Raw genomic sequence first — 23,611 nt, forward strand, 5'->3', positions numbered from 1 at the left:
TCCACATCTCCACTTGCTCTGGCACATGCTACAACACTGTAGTCTCCTAGCTAGTCAGCCAGGACTGTTCTGACCCTTTCTGGTTTGTCTTCGGTTCTGCAACCATGGAGACCTTGCTCTGAGACTGGGTCTTAACAAAGCCCAGACTTGTCTAGCTCATCTTGCATAACCTGGAAGTGATTCTCCTGCCTTCGCCTCCCCGGTGTTAGGATTAGAGGTTCGCAACACCACACCTGGTCCTCTGTATTTTTTATTTTAAAAATGATTACATTTATTCATTTAGTGTGTGTGTGTGCACATATGGGAAGCTGGGTGTGAGCGTGTGCCACGGTGTGTGTGTGTGGAGGTTAAAGAACAGCCTGCAGAAGTTGGTGGTCTCTTTCCATCATGTGCATCCTGGGTGTAAGACTCAGATGTGGTGGCAACTGCTGCCATCTAGCCACCACCTGTAAAATTTTGTATTACATTTTTCTTAGTTTTTATGTATGTATGTATGTATGTATGTATGATGGGGGATTGAACCCAGGACCTTGTACATGCTAAGCAAACACTACCACTGAGCTATACTCCCAGTCTCCCCCTTACTCCCTCCTTGGGATCTTTATTTTTGTTTGTTTTTCAGACAGGGTCTCACTGTGTAGTCTAGGCTGGCCTGGCTCCCTATGTAGACCAGGTTGCCACTGAACTCAGAGATCTACCTAAATCTGCTTCATGTATGCAGGAATTAAAGGTGTGGGTCACCATGCCCAGCAGTTGTTTGCTTTGAGTTAGGACTTCACTCCTCCTGTCTCTAGTCTCCTGAATGCTTAAATTAGAAGTGTGTTCCACCAAGTCCACTTCTGGTTGACCTTTTAGGAACAAAACCTGTCTGAGGCTGACTGGTTCCTACGTCCTATGCAGTACCATTCTCCTGTGTATACCAACCACAGCACTTCCTCTAAGTGCTCTAAGGGCCACAGACCTTCCTGGCATATGTATGGCCTTTGTAGCTTGGTTTTGTCCCCTGCAATAGTATTCCCTGGGGTCTGCTTTGTTAGCTGCTGCTAGCCCTTCATCAGTCTCCTCTGGTCAGGCCAAACCCCACTCAATTGTATGTGCTATTTCACATGTTTTAGGTATGTGTCTTTACAATGTGTTTCTTTGAGCCGGGCGTGGTGGCTCACGCCTTTAATCCCAGCACTTGGGTGTTGTGTCTGGCCAGTAGATCACAACCTGGGTTCTAGCCTGGAAAGGCAGTTTGGAAACCTGGAAGAGAAGAGGGGCTGGGCTGCACGATAAGGAAGGAACCAAGACAAAGGTCTCTGCTCAAGGTTTAATTTTTACTATTTCGGCACTCCGTTACGAAGGAAGGGGGAGGGGCCCAATTCCTGCCAAATAATCTTGGGGTCCAGTAGCAGGGTGATCACCTGATGGCTTCGGAACAGCAAAGCAGCAAGTTCCAGCAGTGGGCGTGGCAGAACGATTGAGCGGGAAGCTCCATCCAGGTGTAAATAGTGGAACCATTAAGGCTGGGGGAGGGGAGGCTACACTTGGGAGGCAGAGGCAGGCAGATTTCTGAGTTCGAGGCCAGCCTGGTCTACAAAGTGAGTTCCAGGACAGCCAGGGCTACACAGAAAAACCCTGTCTCGAAAAACAAACAAACAAACAAAACCAATATGTTTCTTTGACTATTGGATTATAAGCTACAAAATGGCTAATTTTTGGAACACAGGGCTCTGATCATTGGGGGAAAAAAGACATCAAATGTCTAAAAGGCTAACATAAAATTATCGATGGAATTTAAAAAGTCGTGGGGTGGAGAGATTGCTCAGTGGTTAAGAGCACTGGCTGCTTTTCAAGAGGACCCAGGTTCGGTTCCCAACACTGATGTGGTAGCTCACAACCATCCATTACTCTAGTTCTGGGGGAAGAGGGGAATTTGACTCCCTTAGGTACCAGGTACTCATGTAGTTCATATATATATATATACATACAGACAAAATATTCATATATATAAAATAAAAATAAGTTTTGGAGAGATGGCTCAGGGTTAAGAGAACAGACTGCCCTTCCAGAGGTCCTGAGTTCAACTCCCAGCAACCACATGGTGGCTCACAACCATCTGTAATGGGATCCGATGCCCTCTTCTGGTGTGTCTGAAGACAGCTAGAGTGTACTTGTATACATAAATAAATAATTTCAAATAAAATAAAAAAATAAGCAAAAAGACTAAAGAGGTAAAAATTAAAATAAATTAATTTTAAAATAACAATTTAAAAGAAGAAGTGAAAGTTAGGGCTGGGTATGGTGGTATGCACCTGTAATCCCAGGACAGGAGACCAGGCAGCAAGATCAGATTTGGTTTGGCTTGGTGTGGTTTTTCACAGGGTTTCTCTGTGTAGCACTGGCCATCCTGGAGCTTGCTCTGTAGTCCAGGCTGGCCTCTGCCTGCTGAGTGCTGGGATTAAAGGCGTGCACCACCACTGCCTGGATGAAGATCATGCTTTTAAAGTTGTCCTCAGCTATGCTGGCTCAAGGTCGACCTGGGCTACAGCATGGAACCCTGTCTCAAAAACCTAAAACAAACAAACAAACAAACGTACCAAGAAATAAAAAATAATAAAAATTATAGAAATAATTGGTAATGTTTTGCTGAGAATCTGCTATGTAGCAAATATTATAATTGTTCTATTTAATACAACATACAAACCACTCCCATTACAGAGAGAGGAAAACTGTTAGGTTTTGAGTAGCACAGGCAATAAAGACTGAGGCTGGTAGGCAGTGGCCTGTTTATTAGATACCTGCCAGCGCTAGGAAGATTTATGAAGAGGTGCCTTATAAGGCTGTTTCTTCACGGTTGTCTCCAAGATCCCAGCCTGAGCTGTGTCTCGCTATTAGACAACGCTGCTCTCTCTGTTGGATCCTGCCAAGCAAAGTCAAATTGAAGCCCCCACAGCTTTCAGCTTATTCATCATGGCAGGGTCTCCCAATCATTCTGATATGCATAGTTTCCCTAGCCAACTGCTCTGGGGATCCCTACAGGGAGGTGGTTATCCCCACCCAACACTTTAGGTGCGTGCTGGAGATCCAAACCCTGATCCTCACACCTGAATAGCCAATGCTTCTGTCACTAAGCCATCTAGGGGACCTTTCCGTTTTATGTCAAAGCTTCTTATGAGCTGTTTAAGCTACTGTGTAATTTGCACTTTTCTCTCTGCTGATGGGTCATGTGCAGTTCAAGGCTAGTATACACCCCTTCTTCCTCAGGCAGGGGTGCCCAGTGTTCCACATTGTTAGGATGATTTGTGTTTTATTAAACCAACCTCTGTTTATTAAACAGACCTGTGAACTGTTCCCATTGACTTCAGGAAACACCTTTGATGGGTAAATCTGCATTTATTCTACGAGCAAGAGTTTCGGGATCATCAAGACACAGTTTTCCTGTAAAACAGCTGTGGCTGTGTTGGAACTTGCTTTTGTAGACCAGGTGGGCCATGAACTCACAGAGAAACCCCTGCCTCTGCTTCATGAGTCTTCAGATTAAAGGTGTGTGCTGACACACCCTGCTTGGATGATACAGTCTTTTGTTTGTTTGTTTTTTCGAGACAGGGTTTCTCTGTGTACTCCTGGCTGTCCTGGAGTCCTGGAACTCACTTTGTAGACCAGGCTGGCCTTGAACTCAGAAATCTGCCTGCCTCTGCCTCCCAAGTGCTGGGATTAAAGGCATGTGCCACCACGCCCGGCTGATCGTTTCTTTAATTTCAGTGGCTTTTGTTCTTTTACCTTCTTTTCTTCTTAAAAAAGATTATTATTTTTAAGTTATGTACATGCACAGATGTGTCCAGGTGCTACAGAGGCCAGAAGAGGGCATTGGATCCCTCCCCCTGGAACTGGAGTTATAGGCATTTTATTATTATTACTGTTAGATTTCTGAAGCAGCTTAAAGGGACAGGAGGCAGAAAGGAAAATGGAGACTGACTTCAACTGACCGGACAGTTTATTTCAGACACAGCATTAAAGTAACATCTGCCAAACGGAGGGGGGTACTTGGGTTTATATAGGAGGTTTGAGGAATGGGAAGTTAAATGCCGATTCTGGGGCTATGTGCAAGCCTTCAATTTCTCCCTCCTGGATAGAAGGCCATTTTATGTTTAGAAACTGTTGGGCCTCAGCTGAGAGCTCAGTAATAGCAGTGAGGGGGAGGGGCTGGAGTTCCAGTGTAGGACCTTGGTCAGGATGTGGTTCAAGGTTTATCCTAACATTTACAACCAAGACAACGTCAGACTACTCTACTTTTTAAAAGATGACTTTTATTATTATGGTGTGTGAGTGCAGGACGGTGAAGGCTGGGATTCACATCGCCATGGCACAGGCATGGAAGTCGGATATCTCTCCCCATCTCTTCAGTTCACAGCATAGCAAAGTCTTTACCCACTGAGCCATCTCACCAGCCCGTGATTTTCCTTAAAATACATAGTAAAGTATAATCAAGTCCTTACATGGCCCTACCATTTTTGCCCTTGATAAATGTGTTTCTCATCTCTGTACTGGGACTTTCTTGTGCAGATCTCTTATTCTTGTTGGGCTTGATAGCCTGTGATGTAAGAATAACAGAATTTGCCCCCATAAGAATTCGAGACCCTATAGATGACCTTAGTTGATGTCATTCCCCCCTTTCCCTTGTCTTGCCTAGGATAAATTCATAAATCAAATCAGGGCAAACGATAGCTTTTTCTTAAAAATTGCAGTGTAGGGCTGGTGAGATGGCTCAGTGGGTAAGAGCACCCGACTGCTCTTCCAAAGGTCCAGAGTTCAAATCCCAGCAACCACATGTTGGCTAACAACCATCCGTAACGAGATCTGGCGCCCTCTTCTGGAGTGTCTGAAGACAGCTACAGTGTACTTACATATAATAAATAAATAAATCTTTTTTAAAAAAAAAATTGCAGTGTAATCTTCTAACTCCCGGGGAGTTGGGAGGGTTTAGGAGGAAGGGATTAAGATTGAGCAGGTGGGAGGATGGTGGAGAGATGGCTCAGCAGTTAAGTACAGTGGCTGTCCTTCCAAAGGGCCCAAGTTCAATTCCTAGCACGCATGTAACAGCTCACAGCTGTAAGTAATTCCAGTTCCAGGGAATCTGACTTTACATAGACATTTTGATTGATTGAGCATTTAGTAACCAAATAAGAGCGATTGTGTTGATCCTTGCCATGTGAAGATGCTCTGCACTGATTATTATCTCGGTTTCCTGGGAAACAACAGAGGTCAAGAAACCTAGTTTGAGGTCTCTACATCTAACATACCACCACTAAACTGCCTTAGTACGTCTCCGATAGGAGGCCCCGGAGCTCCTCCAGGTTGGGTGCCTCCTCCTGCCTAGGTCTGACAAGAGATTCGCCTAGCTGCATAGGGGAGAGAGGCGCGGAACCAAATGGTCTGATTTCGGATGTTTCTAGGGAATCCCAATGAAAAGCCACCTTTTCTCGGCCGGCCTTCTTGCGGTGCCTTTAGGGAATTGTAGTCAGAACCTCTTCATAGTGCTCCAATGCAGGCTAAAAAAGGACTACAATTCCCAACATGCCTTGCGACAGGCGAGTGCTTTGCCTATTCTAACCCCCTTTACTCTTGACACATTTCTCTGCTCTCCCTTCTCTTTGGACTGCTTTTTGGCTGGGTCCTGTCTGTGAAGTTCTTCGTGGTTCTCCAACCTTTTAGAATTCTCATCCTTTATTTCCAGGAGCCAATGCGAGACATTAGCACTGATTAGGCGACGGCTGGTGACCCGGGGTGCGCGAGGGGGAGCCGAGTGGTGAGGGGGTATGAGAAGGGTAAGGCAGAGAGAGTTGAGCGAGAGGCGGAGTGAAAGCAAAGTCGGGGAGATGTGAGGAGCTCAGAGACGTGGGTCTCAGTGAGAGGGGTAAGGCTGGCTGGAGGGAAAGGGATAGAAAGGGATTTAGGTTGGTAAGCATGAGGCAGTTTATAGCCGTGTCCCCAGACTTGACCCATTTGGACTGATCTGACCAGGAGGGTGGACAAGAGAGAGAAGCCTGGGCTCAAATAAGCATCTTTCTCACTGCTTAGGTGAACTTGAGATGTCATTGATATGCAAAACACTTGCAAGTATGAAACGATAAGTAATTCAGTCCACACCGGTGAGGATCTGGATTTGATCCTCAGGACCATACACAAAAATGAGACTAATTCCACCTCCTGGAGACTGAACAAAAGCTGAACTTCAGGGCAGATGTGGGATGAAAATCCTGGTGGCCACTTGGGAGGTAAAGGCAGATGGATCATGGGTTCAAATCCATCCTTAGCTCCATAGCAAGTTCAAGGCCATCGCGAGCTGCATAATGAAGAAAAGAAGCAGGACACGAGGGGTTTGGGAGGTGTCCTCCCAAACAGGTGATAAGTGGCACCAGACAGGAAAGTACAGAAAGTGAGCCTGATAGATCTGGAGTCAGTGATATAGGCCTGGGTCATGTGGGAGTTCTGACATTCGTCCCTCTCAGGTGATGGAGATCACCCCTTCGAGGGGTGGACTGAACCGAGCACACCTACAATGCAGGAATCTCCAGGAATTCTTAGGAGGCCTGAGCCCTGGGGTGCTGGACCGATTGTATGGGCACCCTGCCACTTGTCTGGCTGTTTTCAGGTGAGGAGCCTTCAGAGCAAGGGGTATGTTTGGAGAATGTAACGGGGCCTGCAGACTGAAATTAGTTATCACGGGGAGAGGCTTATTAGCCTAGTGTGAGTACCAGGGTGTTAAGACATTACTCCCAAGTGTGTCAGTCCAAACCAGAAAGAGGTTGTCCGGGCAATGGGACTGCTAAGGATGTGGGAGATGGCATGAGACGTTTGAGAGGCAGAGGTTGCAGGGTTCACATTGTGAACTCCAGGATTATGAACCAGAAAAACCTTGTTATTATGGCTCAGCCCTAAGCACACACCTTTTAGCCAAGGGCTAAAGTCAACCGAAGGCCAAGAGATGGTGCAACCAAGTAAACAGAAATTAGCAACGTTGAGTTGAAGGGAATTTAAGACAGTGTGGAGAAGGAGGGGGAGCGTTTTCTTTCTGAGATGTCCTTGGAGAAAAAAGGTCAGCTGGGTGCTTCCTCTGCCTCTCTGACCAGTTGGGATATTTGTTTTTTTAAAACCACAGGCAGATGAGGGCAGAGATGCAGGTGCGAGGTGGCTTCTGATAACATCTGGCCTCTGAACCTTACAGGGAGCTCCCTTCTTTGGCTAAGAACTGGGTCATGAGGATGCTCTTCCTGGAGCAGCCCCTACCACAGGCTGCGGTGGCCCTGTGGGTGAAGAAGGAGTTCAGCAAGTGAGTCCCGGGCACAGCTGGTGCGAGCTTCCCAACAGCGACATTTCTCAAAGGACTTGTGTTTGGAACACTTGCAGGGTGCACACACAGAGGAGCTAGGGGATCAGATATGGGCCTTTCAACAACAGACCCTGCCCTACACAAGGAAAACCCTCCAGAATATACCTGCAGAGGTTTCCACTGTGGAAGGGTGTGTCTCTTTAGCTGTATGCTAACTAGAACAAAAGAAAACAAACGAAAAGACAAAGGGAAAAATGCAGCCCCCCCCCCGCGACCCCTCCCCCCAAGTTGATAGGTAGAGATAGGAAACCAGAGATTCAAGGGCTACAGTGTAAGTTTGATGTATTGTCAGTTTGAGGCTGTCCCAGGCTTCATAGGACCCTTTCTGAAACAAAACAAATGAAAAGAAGAAAAAAAAAAAAAAAAAAAAAGAATTGACTTAGAAAACAAAACAGAGAAACCAACAACAATCAAAACGAACGAGGTTCTCCTTAGCATTGCAGTGCAGGTATCTGAGGTGCGAAACACAGCTTCCCCCTGCGACACTGTTCCAAGGGCCTCCCGTTCAGAGGAGCTAGAGATGAAGTTCCCTGGAGGTCTCCTTGCTACTGGTGACACCCCACTCAACTCTGCTTCTGCCCAGGGCTCAGGAGGAAAGTACGGGGCTGCTGAGTGGCCTCCGTATCTGGCATACCCAGCTGCTCCCTGGTGGACTCCAAGGCCTCATCTTGAACCCTGTCTTCCGCCAGAACCTCCGAATTGCCCTTCTGGGTGGGTACGTCATTTCCCTCCCTCCCTGAGCTAGGCCAGGGGACCTGCTTGTTACACTGGTGGGGGAGAAGCTCCTGAGAGGCCTCCCCAGACCCTCTCCCCACCCCCACCCCCACCCCTTGGAATGCTCCTTCAAGAATACACTGGGCCAGGTGTGGATGTAGGGTGCAGAAAATGTCCTTGTCTTGTCGCCCTTGGGGTGAGGGTAAAGACCTAGGGAAGCAGGAGGCAGACAGGGTTCCTTACTCCTGTGTATCCTGGCCACAGGGGCAAGGCCTGGTCTGATGACACAAGTCAGCTGGGACCAGACAAGCATGCCCGGGACGTCCCCTCACTGGACAAGTATGCTGAGGAGCGCTGGGAGGTGAGGAGTGTGCCTCTGCCGTGCCCCCGTTCCCCGTAACCCTCGAGACCCCAGTCTCCTGACCCTTTCCGTCTCTAGGTGGTCTTGCACTTCATGGTGGGCTCCCCCAGTGCAGCTGTCAGCCAAGACCTGGCTCAGCTCCTCAGCCAGGCCGGGCTTATGAAAAGGTGAGGAGGGCGGAGCATGGCAGCTCTCCGCTCGGCAGTCTCCTTGGGTCTCATATAAAATGGGTGTCTGGGGTTAGGAGGAACTGGAGAGAGCTGGCTGAGAGGAGGGGCCCAAGTGTGCGTAAGGTGGACTCAGTGCAGCCTTTGCAAGCTGCCACCATCAGCCCGCTCTGTGTCTAGCACTGAACCTGGAGAACCACCCTGCATCACTTCCGCTGGCTTCCAGTTCCTGCTACTGGACACGCCTGCCCAGCTCTGGTACTTCATGCTGCAGTATCTGCAGACAGCCCAGGTAAGAGCCAGGGCCTCGGACGGATGCCGTGCTCCTGTCCCGCTGAGTAACTCCCTCACTCCCTCTTCCCATCTCACCTCCTGCCGCTCTGCCGCTTCCTTCCCAGAGCCGGGGCATGGATCTGGTGGAGATTCTCTCCTTCCTTTTCCAGCTCAGCTTCTCTACTCTTGGCAAGGTAAGTAGGGAGCTGGAGGGCTGGGAGGTGAGGAGAGGTTATGGAGGAAAACGGTAGTGACTACAGAACCCCCCCGAGAAGGCAAAGCAAGGAGGGCACATAGGCCAGGTAGTGACCGGTGGACGTGTCATAGCCCCCAGCTGGCCATCTCTTCCCCAGGACTACTCTGTGGAGGGGATGAGTGACTCTTTGTTGAACTTCCTGCAACACCTGCGTGAGTTCGGGCTTGTTTTCCAGAGGAAGGTATGTACACCCAGCCACTTGGCCTCGGGGAGAGTCGGGTGCTGGGGTGCAGCTGAAAGACCTAGCCAGGACTGAGTGCTTGGGTCATTTGAGGGAGGAGATTTCACAGGAGGGGGTCGGATGTCTAACAGGAGGGTGGTTACCAGAAAGAGGACCCCATCTTGCCCTGTGTTCTTCCAGAGGAAGTCCCGGCGTTACTACCCCACACGCCTGGCCATCAACCTCTCATCTGGTGTCTCTGGGGCTGGGGGCACTGTGCACCAGCCAGGCTTCATTGTCGTGGAAACCAATTACCGACTATATGCCTATACCGGTGGGTCTGGGTGAGGGTGAGTGGGTAGGGAGTGCAGAGGGGAAGGACATAGGAGAAAATCCAGTTAGGGCCATGTTTCCTGGGTGGTTTATGTAGCTCCCTAGTATTTATTCCTACACTTGAAGGCGGGGCTGGAGGAAGGCAGGGCTGGGCAGCCTCCTCACTCCTCCTCCTCCATTCCTGAGGCAGAGTCGGAACTGCAGATCGCTCTCATTGCTCTTTTCTCCGAAATGCTCTATCGATTCCCCAACATGGTGGTGGCACAAGTGACCCGGGAGAGTGTGCAGCAGGCCATTGCCAGCGGCATCACAGCTCAACAGGTATCCCTACTTGGAGTAGAGGTCGGGAAGGGGCTGTGCTCGTCCTGGGGCCAAGGTATTCCTGTCACAGCCTCAGGTCTGTCAGGGGAGGTGGCGAGTCACCGGGGAAACCTGGAAGGTCATGGAGGGAGATGGTCTAGCTCTGAATCTGTCTCACTCCACGGTTCACGGCTGCCTTGTCTTTGCGAGCCTTACTTTGCTCCCAGTAAACAGCAGTCCACCTCAAAAGGGTGCTGGAAGACTAGATGTTAAGATGCTTAGCTTAGAGCCTGCTGAGATATGGTCGCTACTGCCATCTTAAAGAAAGAAAAACAAGGCAAGACTATGGAGAGAAGAGATGCATCATAGAGAGGGTCCCAGGAGTGACCAGTGGGAGGTGCACCTGAAAGTAACAGTAGAACAGGCCTGTCAGAGGCTTGTGGCTAGGAGAACAGAGATGCTGTTTCAGTGACATTAGCTCAGATGACTTTCTACATTCTTCTTTTTTTAAAGTTTTATTATACATAAGTACGCACCAGATCTCATTACGGTGGTTGCGAACCACCATGTGGTTGCTGGGATTTGAACTCGGGACCTTCTGAAGAGCTGTCAGTGCTCTTACCCACTGAGCCATCTTGCCAGCCCGATTTTCTACATTCTTGTGTTTTCCTAGATAATCCATTTCCTAAGGACAAGGGCACATCCAGTGATGCTCAAACAGGTATGGCTGGGTACTAAGACTCGGGGGGCTGGCAGCCTGGGCACCTAGCCGCGAGAGGATGGATGAGAAGCCAGGTCCTATAGCCTCACCCTTGTCCTGCAGAATCCTGTGCTGCCCCCCACCATAACAGACCAGATTCGGCTGTGGGAGCTGGAAAGGGACAGACTCCGGTTCACTGAAGGTGAGTGGCTTCCGCTGACCTAATCTCAAGTCATTGGCTAAAGAGGTAAGGCCAGCAATTTCACGCAAAAGGTTTTGTGCATTTCGTATTTGTTTCTCAAAAGGGAAGGAGAGGAAAACTGATCTTTTATTTTGATATATTAGTAGCAGGAAATATGTCCCAAATCAGTGCAGTTTGAATTAAGCTAGGTGAGGGGATAAGAGGCAGGGTAATTCAGTCTTCTCTTTAGGTGGGTTTGCGTGGTTTTTCTTGTGGATTTTGCTGTCTTTTCGAGTGTCTGGATGCCACAGGTGTTAAAGTTGAACAGTCGACTATCCGTAGAGAATTAGTCCTAACAACTGTGGCCTGCAGCCCCTGCCTGCATGCTGCTCTGAGGGGCAGAGACCACTACAGCCCCTCACCTCCTGCCTGTCCCACCCGACCCCAGGCGTCCTGTATAACCAGTTCCTGTCGCAAGTGGACTTTGAACTGCTGCTGGCCCACGCGCGGGAGCTGGGCGTGCTTGTGTTCGAGAACTCTGCCAAGCGGCTGATGGTGGTGACACCGGCGGGGCACAGCGACGTCAAGCGCTTCTGGAAGCGGCAGAAGCACAGCTCCTGAGCCGGCCAGGTCCGGCCCCGGGCGGGCGAGCGGGCGGGCAGCTTTCCAACTCAGATGTATTTTGTTTACACACCGGGACATTTCTTGTTTAATAAAATTATGGGAAAAAGCTATGCGGCTTCTGACGTCTGCCGGCGTTTTCCTACCCAACGCAGTGATACCCGCTTCTACTCAGCCGGAGGAGCGAGAGTCTTTTACGCATGCGCCTGCGTGTCCCCGCCCACGCTTGCGCGCGCACCTCGCCATGCACCTATCGGCTCTGAGTTCCCCCGGACGTTCGAGTTAGAGGCGCATGGCCGAGCTTGCGGCGGTGGGGGTGGTCCTAGGCTTCCGAACCCCAGCCTTCGTGTCCGCGTCAGTGGCGCAGAGCTCCAGCCTTCTCTGGACGCCTTGGTTTCAGTGATTCCAGAGTGCTGTCCACCCCGTGCGCTCCGCCCCTAGGCGGAAGGACGTAGAGTGAGAGGGTCCTGCTGGTGGAAGTGAAGGGTTGCGACCTCCTGCATCCCATGGCCTCCTAGTGAGCAGACCTCCATCCCTTCCCAAACACTCCCGATGCCTCATTTGCCTCTGGCCTCTTTCCGGCCACCGCTCTGGGGGCTGAGGCCCTCATGGGGTCTCTCCAGGCCCCAGGCACTTTGTACACAGCCGGAGCCCCACGGCTCCCCCGTCTCTCGGAGGAACCGTGAAGCCAAACAGAAGCGCCTGCGGGAGAAGCAGGCGGCCCTGGAGGCTGGGCTAGCTGAGAAGAGCAAGGTCAGGGGTCAGTCCTTGGGTCTCCCAAGACTTGGGAAGGGGCTGAAAGAGACTGGTGCAGGAATCCAGATGACTGTGGTGTACTGGGAATTGCAGCCTCTACCCCACCCCCCAACACACACACCCTGTTTCCTCCGTGCAGATACCTGCAGTGCCCACTAAGGCCTGGAGTCACAAGGAGGTAGTATTGTATGAAATCCCCACCGGGCCAGGTGAAAAGAAAGGTAAAGTGTAGGGAGTGTTTTGCGATGTTGTTGCTCTTTGGTCTGCTAACATGCAGTTCAGTAGTGGATCTCTTCTGCTTCCACAGATGTTTCTGGGCCCCTGCCTCCTGCTTACAGTCCCCAGTATGTTGAAGCGGCCTGGTACCAGTGGTGGGTGCGAGAGGGCTTCTTCAAACCAGAGTATCAGGTCAGTACGCGGCAGAGGGCTTCTATGAGGTCCTTTAGACAGAGTGAGTGAGTGGCCCTTGAACTTGGTGGGCACAGGCTAACTTCACAGTTGACGTTTATTTCTTTCGGCCCCTGGTTTTCTTTTTGCCTTCCCCGTGTTGGATTTCAATAATAATAATAATAATAATAATAACAATAATAATAATAATAATAAAAAAATTTGAGACACTGTTTCTCCATGTAGTCCTGGCCATCCTGGAACTCTGTAGACGAGGCTGGCCTCAAACCCAGAGATCCATCTTCCTCTGCCTTTTCACACGTGTGCCACTAGTAGACCTGGCCTTCTTGAAGTTCTTTTTGCCCCAAGGCACCAGAGGGTGCTGTTCCCCCAGGCAACAACTAATTCTCCCTCTCCTCTGACTTCCTCATTCCTTCCAGGCAAGGCTGTCCCAAGCTACAGGGGAGACCTTTTCCATGTGTATCCCACCTCCCAATGTCACCGGCTCTCTGCACATTGGCCATGCACTCACAGTGGCGATCCAGGACGCACTTGTGCGCTGGTGAGAGGCGGTGGGGCCACTGCAGTTCCCAAAGGGAAGGTTGGAAGTGAGGATCAGTGAGCTCAGAGACCCCATGGTGTTTCTGTGGCAGGCACCGGATGCGTGGGGATCGCGTGCTGTGGATCCCCGGGTCCGATCACGCAGGAATTGCTACACAGGTGTGTCTTGTGCCCCCCCCCCCCCCCTTGGTTGAAAGTGCGGTCTTTATGTGAAGCCTGACTAGCTTTCATTCACACCTGATCCCACTTCAGGCCGTGGTGGAGAAGCAGCTATGGAAGGAGCAGAGAGTGCGGAGACACGAGCTGAGCCGGGAAGACTTCCTCAGGGCCGTGTGGCAGTGGAAACATGAGTACGAGGGCAGGGCCAGTGGGATTGACCACATTTTTGCTTGTCAGGACTACTTCTGACTTGTAGCATTCTGTTCTTCCGGCCTTGTGCCTCACTGCCTCGGAGCAGAGGGAATGATGGATGGGGTGTCTGAGCCAAGAGTGTGTGTGTGCATGTGTGTCACAATGTGCACATTTGTCTGTATACTGTGCTCATGTTAGAATGCACACACTTGTGTGTCCTGTGCTCATGTTAGAATGCACACTGTGTGTACTATGCTCATGTTAGGATGCACACATTTATGTGTATATGAATGGATGTATACAAATGTGTGGTTTATTTAACCTCCTTGTCTTGTTTTCCCTTGGACTTCATCACCTCTCCCATGCCCCTGGGCCTTCCCATGTCTGTGGTGGTCACGTGCTTCTCTCTCTCTCTCTCTCTTACATTTTTCATAAAGTGGCTGCTCCTGCTAGGTGTGTACAGGCCTTGGCCCATGGACCTCTTGCATCCCAGTGTAGCTGTGAATTGTAAACTTAAAACATTTTGAGGACTTTTTGCTTTAGTACATAATTCTCAAATGTAAACTTTGTACATGGCAATGACCTCTTACGGTGTTATGCAAAATGAATGCATGTATGTATGTGCATGTATGTGCCTCCGACCCATGGGCTACAGCTAAGATACTACTGGTTGTAGCCTAAGATAGCCATCCATCCAGTGTGTCTCAGAGAAGCCAAAGGTTTAGATACCCCTGCAGAGACCTTTCTGTATCTTTTAAAGCCATAGGACGCCCCACCCCAGGTGTGTGGTTCTATCTCCATCAGCAGGGTCAGCTCTATGTACACTTTATTTCCTCCGGTACCTGGCATTGGCGAGCACCTATGGTTAGTGCTGGGTGGTACTCTGGTCATATTTACTGATAGAAATCTCTGGTGCAGGAAAGGAGGGGAGATCTATGAGCAGCTCTGCGCTCTGGGTGCCTCTCTGGACTGGGATCGAGAGTGTTTCACCATGGATGCCGTGAGTTCACGCCATGGTCCCTGTGGGTTTGGGGTGGTGGTGGTGGTGTATGTGTGCTAAAGACCAGTGTGGGAAGTGTTGGTAGAGGGATAGGGAACCCCTGGGTTCAGCAGAGGGAGGGAGGACGTCAGGTATGGACATTCAGATCGTTCCAGGGCTCCTCAGCAGCTGTGACGGAAGCTTTCGTGCGACTCTACGACTCGGGATTGTTGTACCGGAACCGCCAGCTTGTCAACTGGTCATGTACTTTGCGATCAGCCATCTCAGACATTGAGGTGAGGGAGAGGAAGAAAGACAGGCTGACAGAGTGAGGTCCTTGCGGCCGCCACAGGTGTCTGTATTTGATTTTCTCAAGCTCCAATTGCTCTGCTTCTCCACGTGCCAATCAGAGGGTGGCATGCGACCTGTGGGGCCAGTGGAAGAGCCACAGAGTTCCCGCTGTGCTCAGCAGAGCGATCTGCCATGGGAGTGAGCTCCGTGACTTTACTGTGGGTGGGAGGGCAGGGAAGCAGGGTGGAGAGCTGTAGGAGCCCTGGATGTGAGCACCACAGAGAGACTGCTCTTTCCTGCCTCCTCAACCCTCCAGGTGGAAAGCCGGCCTCTGCCTGGCCGCACGGTGCTGCAGCTGCCCGGCTGCCCGACCCCTGTGTCTTTTGGGCTCCTTGCTTCTGTTGCTTTCCCTGTGGATGGAGAGCCTGGTGAGTGTGGTCCTGAAAGTTGTCCTCTTCCCTTTGCTTCCCGTTTTCTCAAGTGCGTGAGGTTTCCGGGACCCCTGGTAGGTTTGCACTGTTGTGGGTACTTGTTCTGGAGGGGAAGAAAAGGCACGAGGCCCTCTTCATTGGGAACCTAGTGTGACTCTGTGAGGTCTTCCACTAAGAGAGCAGTTCTGAGCTAGTGACAAGTGTACCTGAGATCACAGCCTTTGGGGGCAGAAGTGGGAGGATTCCAAGTTCAAGGCTCGCCTGGTCTACATAGTAAGTTCCAAGCCAGCCACAGCTACCTGAGGCCCTGGCTTAGTAAAACAATGCAGAAGATTAGTTCTGAAGTGTAGTTTGTTCGTTACCTGCGCTCCTGATAGTTCAGAGCAGGGAGGAGGCAGGCTGCTCCCCCTCCCCCCTCCCCTCCTCCTTCCTGCTCCAGCTCTTACTTGCTTCCCCTGTGTGGGAGAGAGGGCAAGGGGTGATGGCTGACCTCAGTGCTTGAATGCTTGTCTCCAGACACAGAGATTGTGGTGGGAACCACCAGGCCAGAGACCCTGCCTGGAGATGTGGCTGTGGCCGTTCATCCAGATGACCCGAGATACACGGTGAGTAGGGTGTGCCTGCACCAGGCCCTCCCACCCTACAGTGTCCCCTTTCTTGTTAGACGCTTCTTCTGAGACTCCCTCCTCAGCTCTGCGGCGGCTCTCACTAACCATGGCCTCCAGACCAAATGCAGCTGCTGCCCTTCTGTGTATCAGCCACACTAATTGGCTTATGCTTCCTATGGCTGCCTTCACAGTGATAGCAGTGAGGGATTGTCCAGGGACTGCTTCTTGGCTCCCTCACAAGTCTGATGCTAGGGCTTGCTCTAAGCCCTGCCTTGTGATCTCTACCCTCTTGCTCTAGGGTTCTCATGGCCCAAACCCTCTGTCCCATACTCCTGCCTGTTCCTAATGGCTCACCTTCCCTCTAGCATTTACATGGGCGACAGCTCCGTCATCCTTTGACAGGACAGCTTCTCCCCCTCATCACAGACACCACTGTTCAGCCACATGTGGGCATAGGTGTGTGGAAGTCGGGTCCAGGGAGGGAGGGAAGGGAACAGGAGGAGAACATGAGAGCTGGGGGTGGGGATGATGGAGGCAGGAGGGGATGAGGGTGGGATGTGGGGATGATGGAGGCAAGAGGGGACGAGGGTGGGATGTGGGGATGATGGAGGCAGGAGGGGATGAGGGTGGGATGTGGGGATGATGGAGGCAGGAGGGGACGAGGGTGGGATGTGGGGATGATGGAGGCAGGAGGGGACGAGGGTGGGATGTGGGGATGATGGAGGCAGGAGGGGACGAGGGTGGGATGTGGGGATGATGGAGGCAGGAGGGGACGAGGGTGGGATGTGGGGATGATGGAGGCAGGAGGGGATGAGGGTGGGATGTGGGGATGATGGAGGCAGGAGGGGATGAGGCATGAGATGTGGTGTTTCTTAAAGCCCAAAGCCAAGGTTAGTGCCAGTCTCAGAGCAGCTGTTTCCCCCAGGGGCAGTGAAGGTGACTCCTGCTCACAGTCCAGTAGATGCTGAGATGGGGATCCGGCATGGCCTGACCCCACTGAGTGTCATTGCAGAGGATGGGACCATGACATCCCTCTGTGGAGACTGGCTGCAGGTAGGCGGAGCCTTGGTGGTACCCTGTCTCCTATAGGTGCCCTCTGCCCCGCCTCCCTGTCTAGTCTGAAGCCTCTGATATTGTCACGTTCCCCCAGGGCCTTCACCGATTTGTGGCCCGGGAAAAGATCATGTGCACACTGAGGGAGCGGGGCCTATTCCGAGGCCTACAGGAGCACCCCATGGTACTGCCCATCTGCAGGTATCACCATCTTAATCCTTCCTTAGGCCCATCCCAAGAGGGAATGGACGAAGCTTACGAGGGACAGCAGGATGGGCTCGGTACCCTGACCAGAGTGTAGGCTCTGTTTGAGTTGGGGTCCTGTGACCCACCCTGGCCTGGAACTCCTTAGCCTGTCAAGTGTGGGATCATAATATAAAGGGTGCCACTAGGCTGGGCTTCTGTGAGACTTTGTCCAGCTGTTCCTAAGTGCACAGGGCCTCTCACTTGCTGTCCTTGCAGCCGTTCCGGGGACGTGGTGGAGTACCTGCTGAAGAGCCAATGGTTTGTCCGCTGCCAGGAAATGGGGGACCGAGCTGCCAAGGCAAGGCCCCGTATGGGGAAGGACTGGGCCTCGAGTGGGAGCTTCTGAGAAGAGTGATACAGCTCAGAGAGGAGAACCTCCTGTCATAAGGGCTCTGGTGGCGACGGGCAGGGGGCCTGGAGGGCTGGCCTGTGCCCTTGTTCTAGCCCAGAATCTTCTTGCACAGCATGCAAGGTCCCTTCTGAGGTTTTTGATGTTTTGGGCGGAGAAAAGGAGATGGCTTAGCAGATGAAGGCACTAGCTGCTAAGCTTAGCCTTGGGTTAGTCCCCCAAACCCGAATGGTGGAAGGAGAGAGCCTTCCAAGTTGTCCTATGACCTCCATACTTGTGTGTGCGTACATCATATGTGTACACAAATAGTATACATACATGTAGAAGTTTTAAAACTTTAAAACTATTTAATTGTGTGTGTGCTATGTGAAGACAAGAGGATGAACTCAGGTTGTCACTGTGTGAGCCAAGCTCTTTGCTGGCCACCTTCTGAGGTTTTTTTGTTTGGTTGGTTTTGAGACAGGATCTCACTGTGCAGTCCTGGCTGGCCTGGAACTCACAGGGCTCCTCCCACCTCTGTCTGGGATTAAGGGCATCCACCACCTTTTTTAACAGGCTGTGGAGTCAGGGGCTCTGGAGCTCTGGCCCTCCTTCCACCAGAAGAGCTGGCAACACTGGTTTGCCCACATTGGGTAAGGAGGCCTTCCATGAAGGTGGGAGGGGGACCCCGCCGTCAGGTCAAGGTGTCAGTGGTGTCCTCTTTGACAGGGACTGGTGTGTCTCCCGGCAGCTGTGGTGGGGCCATCAGATTCCAGCCTACCGGGTCATCGGGGAGAATGCAGAGGTCAGTGAGAACCAACTGAATGTGGTAGAGAGAGCCTCAGTCAGGGTCAGATAGAGACCTGGAAGGGGGCTCTGTGTGGAACCTAGTGTTTGACAGTTCCTATAAGTGTCATTTTCTTTCCTCTAGAGGAGTCTGCTACTCATCACTCAGGAGACAGTGTGAAAACTGAGAGTCTCACACCCATCCTCTGCTTCTCCTCAATTTTTTCAGGATGACAGGAAGGAATGTTGGGTGGTCGGACGGTCAGAGGCTGAAGCCAGAGCAGTAGCAGCAAAACGGACAGGGAGACCAGAGGCAGAACTGACCCTGGAGAGGGGTGAGAAGCTGGCAGGGCAGATCTTTGAGGGCTGCTGGAATCGGGGTGGGATGGGCAGCAGGGCCTGGAGGCCTTAGGCACTAGGGCTCCAGCCGTGCACTTCCCTGTTTTGTCTCCAGATCCTGACGTCCTGGACACTTGGTTCTCTTCGGCTCTTTTCCCCTTTTCTGCCCTGGGTTGGCCGAGAGAGGTGAGGTGGGTTGGAAGGTGGGCACGACACAGGTGGGCAGCGACTGGCTGTGGCAGATCTGCCCCTTACTGCTTATCTCGTCCTAGACGCCAGACCTTGCTCGCTTCTATCCCCTCACCCTCTTGGAAACGGGTAGTGACCTGCTGATGTTCTGGGTGGGCCGCATGGTCATGCTGGGGACCCAGCTCACTGGGCAGCTCCCCTTCAGCAAGGTACTGTACTCAGACACCTGTCCCAGAGTCACCCTAACTCACTGAGCGCAGAAGTCGCAGGCCTAAGTCCTTCCCGCTGACCCCTCCGTGTCTGCAGGTGCTTCTTCACTCCATGGTTCGGGACAGGCAGGGCCGGAAGATGAGCAAGTCCCTGGGGAACGTGCTAGACCCACGGGACATCATTAGCGGACAGGGGCTGCAGGTAAGAACAAAGGCTTTAGCTGGAGATGACAAGGTCTGTGGAGAGCACAGGGAAGGAGTCTGACCCGTCTCTTGTCCAGGTGCTGCAGGCCAAGCTGAGAGACGGTAACTTGGACCCTGGAGAGCTCGCCGTTGCAGCCGCAGCACAGGTGAGACCTGTGGCCCTTGTCCTGGCCTCTTGACTTGACTGCCAGCTTCCTCCTCAGCCTCCATGGCACTGGCCACACCTGCCTTCCTTTGGCTGCAGAAAAAGGACTTTCCTTACGGGATCCCTGAGTGTGGGACGGACGCCCTGAGATTTGCACTGTGCTCCCATGGAATCCTGGGTAAGCCTCGGTGTGTGGTGTGGCAGAGGGTATCTGTGGACAGCTCCACTGACGGAGGATGAGCCGACTCCTTGTTCTCTCCCCCCAAGGGGGCGACCTGCACCTGTCTGTCTCTGAGGTCCTGAACTACCGCCATTTCTGCAACAAGCTCTGGAATGCCCTGCGCTTTATCCTCCGTGCCCTGGGGGATAACTTCGTGCCCCAACCAGCAGAGGAGGTGTGAGGACGGCAGCAAGCCCGGAGGGGTGGCAGGGACAGGGGGTCCAGCCATCCAGGTCCTCATGCCCTCCTGCTGGCAGGTAACCCCCTCCTCTCCCATGGATGCCTGGATTCTCAGCCGCCTGGCCTTTGCAGCCAGCGAATGTGAGAGAGGCTTCCTGAGTCGGGAGCTTTCACTTGTCACCCACGCCCTGTATCATTTCTGGCTCCACAATCTCTGTGATGTCTACCTGGTGAGTGGTGGGGCCCAGCCGGGTGGTGTCTCCTGGAACTGAGTGGTGGTGGTGGTCCAGAGCTCTGTGGGTACACCCAGTGCCCCCTCATCAGGGAAAGCGTGTTCCTCCCTCCCTGGCTGGGGCTCTGTAGTATATAGCCCAGAGCTGTTGCCAGCCTGTCCTAGTGAGGAAGAAAGCTGGAAGAGTCTAGAAACCTGTCAGGGAATGAGGGCAGTGGGGTTTCCTCAGCCCCAATCGTTGCTGCATTTAAAATGAGTAGCTGTACACTGGGGGTAGGGGTGGGGAGTGGGGGATCAGCGTGGTGGGTTCAGGCGAGGGTCTTTAAGCAGTGTCCGTGACAGTTCACCTCAGTTTCCCACTCCGGGTCATTCAGGGTAGGCAAGGGTGGCGCTGATACCCCACGTCTCAGCGTTGTTCCAGGGCAGTGAGGATGGCTCCTTGGTGGACCTGCCTGGGCAGGGTGCTCAAAGGCTCTGGGTTCTGTCCCTGACACTGCAGACAAAAACACTGTCCCCTTCCTCTCCCACTCTCTGGGAATCACTGGGCCTGTTCACATGCGGGTCCGGGGCTAGCATGGTGTCTAGCACGGTGTCAGTGATGTTCAGTAACTTAGCATGTACCCCAACTCAGGATGTGGTGTGGCTGTTGTGTTATCTGCCAGCTCTCTCCTTAGGAAGCAGTGAAGCCAGTGTTGTCGAGCGTGCCCCGTCCCCCAGGACCCCCTCAGGTCCTGTTTTCCTGTGCAGACGTGGGTCTACGCCTCCTTGCCCCGCTGATGCCCTTCCTGGCAGAGGAGCTGTGGCAGAGGCTGCCCCCAAGGCCAGGCGGCCCCCTTGCCCCCAGCATCTGTGTGGCCCCCTACCCCAGTGCTCGCAGCCTGGTGAGTCACGGGCAGGGGTCCGGGAAGCAGGGTGGCCTCCTGAGGGCTGAGGTAGTGACTGTTAGCTGTGGAGCTTTCACACGGGATTTCAGCTCAGGTGGCCCTGCTTGCTAGGTGAGCATCCACCCGCTGAGCCGCTTCCCCACCCCCACTTTGCTGTGTAACGCTGGCTATCCTGGACCCACCCCACCTACCTCTGCCTCCCAAGTAAGTGCTGGGATTAAGGCCTGTGTCACCGTGCCTAGCCCCACTGTTTTTGATGCTGTGTCACTGAATTGCTGTTTTCAGCCCCAAGAATTATTGTGAGTTTGAGGTCACCCATAGTCTACATATTAAAGTTCCAGGACAGCCCAGGACTGCATAGAGAGACCTGTCTCAAAAAAAGAAAAGAAGAAAGTCTAGGGCTGGAACGGTGGCTCAGCAGTTAAGAAAATTTCTTCTTATCCGGGTGGTGGTGGCACACGCCTTTAATCCCAGTACTTGGGAGGCAGAGGCAGGCAGATTTCTGAGTTCGAGGCCAGCCTGGTCTACAGAGTGAGTTCCAGGACAGCCAGGGCTACACAGAGAAACCCTATCTCAAAAATCCAAAAAGAAAGAAAAAAAAAAAAAAAGAAAATTTCTTCTTGCAGAAGACCTGGGTTAGAGTTCCATACTGGTGGCTCATAACTGTCTGTAACCCCAATTCCAGGGAATCTGGCAGACACGCGTGTTACATATGAATACATGTTTACAGAATATCCATACAAAGTAAAATTGTTCTAGATTTTGGGCTTTGTGTTTTGATAGCGTTTATATTTCTAGCTCAGTTGGGGTTGGTTGGTACCTTCAGGATGAGTACAGACATTAGCCACTGGTTGTATAAACCCTTAGGCAACACCTCCCATGCTGCCCTGCTCCTGGAGGTGGAGCAGTGTGCACGCTGCTGAGGAGATGATGGAGGTACAGAGAGGGTAGAGCCAGGAGCATCAATGCCCAGTTTCTCTACTGACTCTGCGTTTCTTCATCAGGAGTTCTGGCACCAGCCGGAGCTGGAGCGCTGCTTCTCCAGAGTCCAAGAGGTTGTACAGGCTTTGCGGGCGCTCCGAGCCACCTACCAGCTCACGAAAGACCGACCCCAAGGTGAGGCTGGTCCTGGGAAGATGGGAGCACGGCAGGAACTGATGCTCACACTGACTGTTTCACTGTCCCTGTCTCTGTTAGTGCTGCTGCAGTGCTCGGACCCAGGAGAACAAGGCCTAGTCCAGCCCTTTCTGGAGCCTCTGGGTGTCCTGAGCCACTGCGGGGCTGTAGGATTCCTGTCCCCAGGGGCAGCAGCTCCCTCAGGGTGGGCCCTGGCCCCACTGGGTGACACCATGAAGATCTACATGGAGCTGCAGGTGACCAGAGGGGGTTGGAGGAACCGAGGAGGAAGAGGAGGAGGAGGAGTAGAGGCTGGTCAGGCTGCAGGTGTCTGACTTCTCCCCTGTTCTGTAGGGCCTGGTGGACCCCCAGAGCCAGCTGCCCCGGCTCACTGCCCGAAGGCAGAAGTTACAGAAGCAGCTTGATGACCTGTTGAACCGGACCGTGTCAGAGGGTCTTGCAGAGAGGCAGCAGAGGGTAAGGCTGAGGACGCCTGAGTTCCTGGCAGGGTGTGGGCTGGGAGGCCAGCTCACCCCTTCTCATCTTTTCTCCTTGTCCAGATTTCCTCCCTCCATCTGGAATTGTCAAAGCTGGACCAGGCAGCCTCCTACCTACAGCAACTGATGAATGAGGCTCCCAGTGCCAGGGAGCTCTGAGCCCCACTCACAGCCCAGCCAGCATTCCTCCTCAGACCTGCCTGCTCTTGGTGCGATGGGACCTCAGAGGTGACCTGGACCACCTTCCTCATTCTGTAGGAGGGAGCAGATTGGAAAGTGCCATGATTCGAGAATGAGGAGGAGATGGAGATAAAAGGATAAACCCCAAGCACCCGAGTGTGAGCCTTTACTGCCCTGTGCCCCGCTCGACTGTCTCGCCTCTCCATTGCTCCATTGCCTAACAACGCACGCACAGTTTAGCTTCATGTTGGACACAAAGAAGAATGGAAGTAATTTTCCCAACTTATCAAAAGGAGTTTAGCCTAGCTGATCAACAACTCAGGCTGCAGCTCCTTTCTGTTACAGTAGCAAAGTTTCAAACCTGGTGACTTTGACAAGTGCTCCTGTTTCGGGCAGAAGTACAGGGTTTGGGCTCCACATCTCTCTTCCTTTCAGCCTTTTTTCCCTGACACACTGACCACATCCAAGGTCCACTTGAGCTGCTCCCATGTGTCTGCACTCTTCCTGAAGAGAAGGCTTCCTGATTTCCTCCCTCTGGGGTCAGTGGGCGAGACGGCCAGTTTCAAAGCCATCAGATGCAAGGGAGAAAAGGATGGAAGGGAGCCACACTGTGCTGGGGTAGCAGAGGGGCCAGGTTAATCTTAGAAAGATGCAGTGAAACAAAGACTTCTGGGAGGGGCAAGAAAATGTCCCACCTAGAAGGAACACTCAGAAAAGCTGACATAGCACATTCTTGGCACTCCAGGTACCAAGGAGGCCATGGGGGGTGGAGAGAGATGAAGAGCGAGCGGTATGGTGAACTGCGCTGGTTACTGGCCACCTGCCACTCGAGCCTGCAGTAATAAAAACATCTGTGATTACAGAGGTTAGCATTGAAAGAAACATGGGGTCTCGTGAAGGGTTGGACTTCCCTCTGAAATGGAAGCTCTTTCCTCAAAAGATACTAACACTTCACTTCCTACTTCTGTCTTGTTGGATAGCATCATCACATGGCCAGC

At 52.3% G+C, this 23,611-nt stretch overlaps 2 protein-coding genes across 2 annotated transcripts; both read left to right on the top strand.

Annotated features, from left to right (window-relative positions):
• The first annotated feature begins 5,594 nt into the window (after positions 1-5,594).
• Gtf2h4 (general transcription factor IIH subunit 4) lies at positions 5,595-11,552 on the top strand. Its single transcript, XM_021186232.3, has 14 exons — positions 5,595-5,769; positions 6,495-6,637; positions 7,211-7,315; positions 7,959-8,090; positions 8,354-8,450; positions 8,529-8,617; positions 8,798-8,909; positions 9,016-9,084; positions 9,244-9,327; positions 9,508-9,640; positions 9,830-9,960; positions 10,613-10,660; positions 10,763-10,841; positions 11,269-11,552. Exons 2-14 carry the CDS (start codon positions 6,498-6,500, stop codon positions 11,439-11,441), a joined length of 1,392 nt encoding a protein of 463 aa, XP_021041891.1. The 5' UTR covers positions 5,595-5,769; positions 6,495-6,497; the 3' UTR covers positions 11,442-11,552.
• Positions 11,553-11,690: 138 nt separating this feature from the next.
• On the top strand, positions 11,691-22,761 carry Vars2 (valyl-tRNA synthetase 2, mitochondrial). The gene is made up of 29 exons (XM_021186231.3): positions 11,691-12,194; positions 12,337-12,418; positions 12,505-12,605; positions 13,025-13,146; positions 13,238-13,304; positions 13,398-13,495; positions 14,415-14,496; positions 14,652-14,771; positions 15,083-15,194; positions 15,714-15,802; positions 16,171-16,261; positions 16,731-16,858; positions 16,956-17,059; positions 17,321-17,402; positions 18,009-18,085; positions 18,162-18,237; positions 18,448-18,553; positions 18,673-18,743; positions 18,830-18,955; positions 19,053-19,157; positions 19,237-19,305; positions 19,404-19,482; positions 19,572-19,699; positions 19,782-19,934; positions 20,611-20,817; positions 21,825-21,936; positions 22,018-22,193; positions 22,291-22,413; positions 22,497-22,761. Exons 1-29 carry the CDS (start codon positions 11,994-11,996, stop codon positions 22,590-22,592), a joined length of 3,183 nt encoding a protein of 1,060 aa, XP_021041890.1. The 5' UTR covers positions 11,691-11,993; the 3' UTR covers positions 22,593-22,761.
• Positions 22,762-23,611: the final 850 nt, after the last annotated feature.

The sequence above is a fragment of the Mus caroli genome, unplaced genomic scaffold (genome assembly GCF_978045245.1).
Source record: "Mus caroli unplaced genomic scaffold, Mus_caroli_1 scaffold_18, whole genome shotgun sequence".
Taxonomy (NCBI): domain Eukaryota; kingdom Metazoa; phylum Chordata; class Mammalia; order Rodentia; family Muridae; genus Mus; species Mus caroli.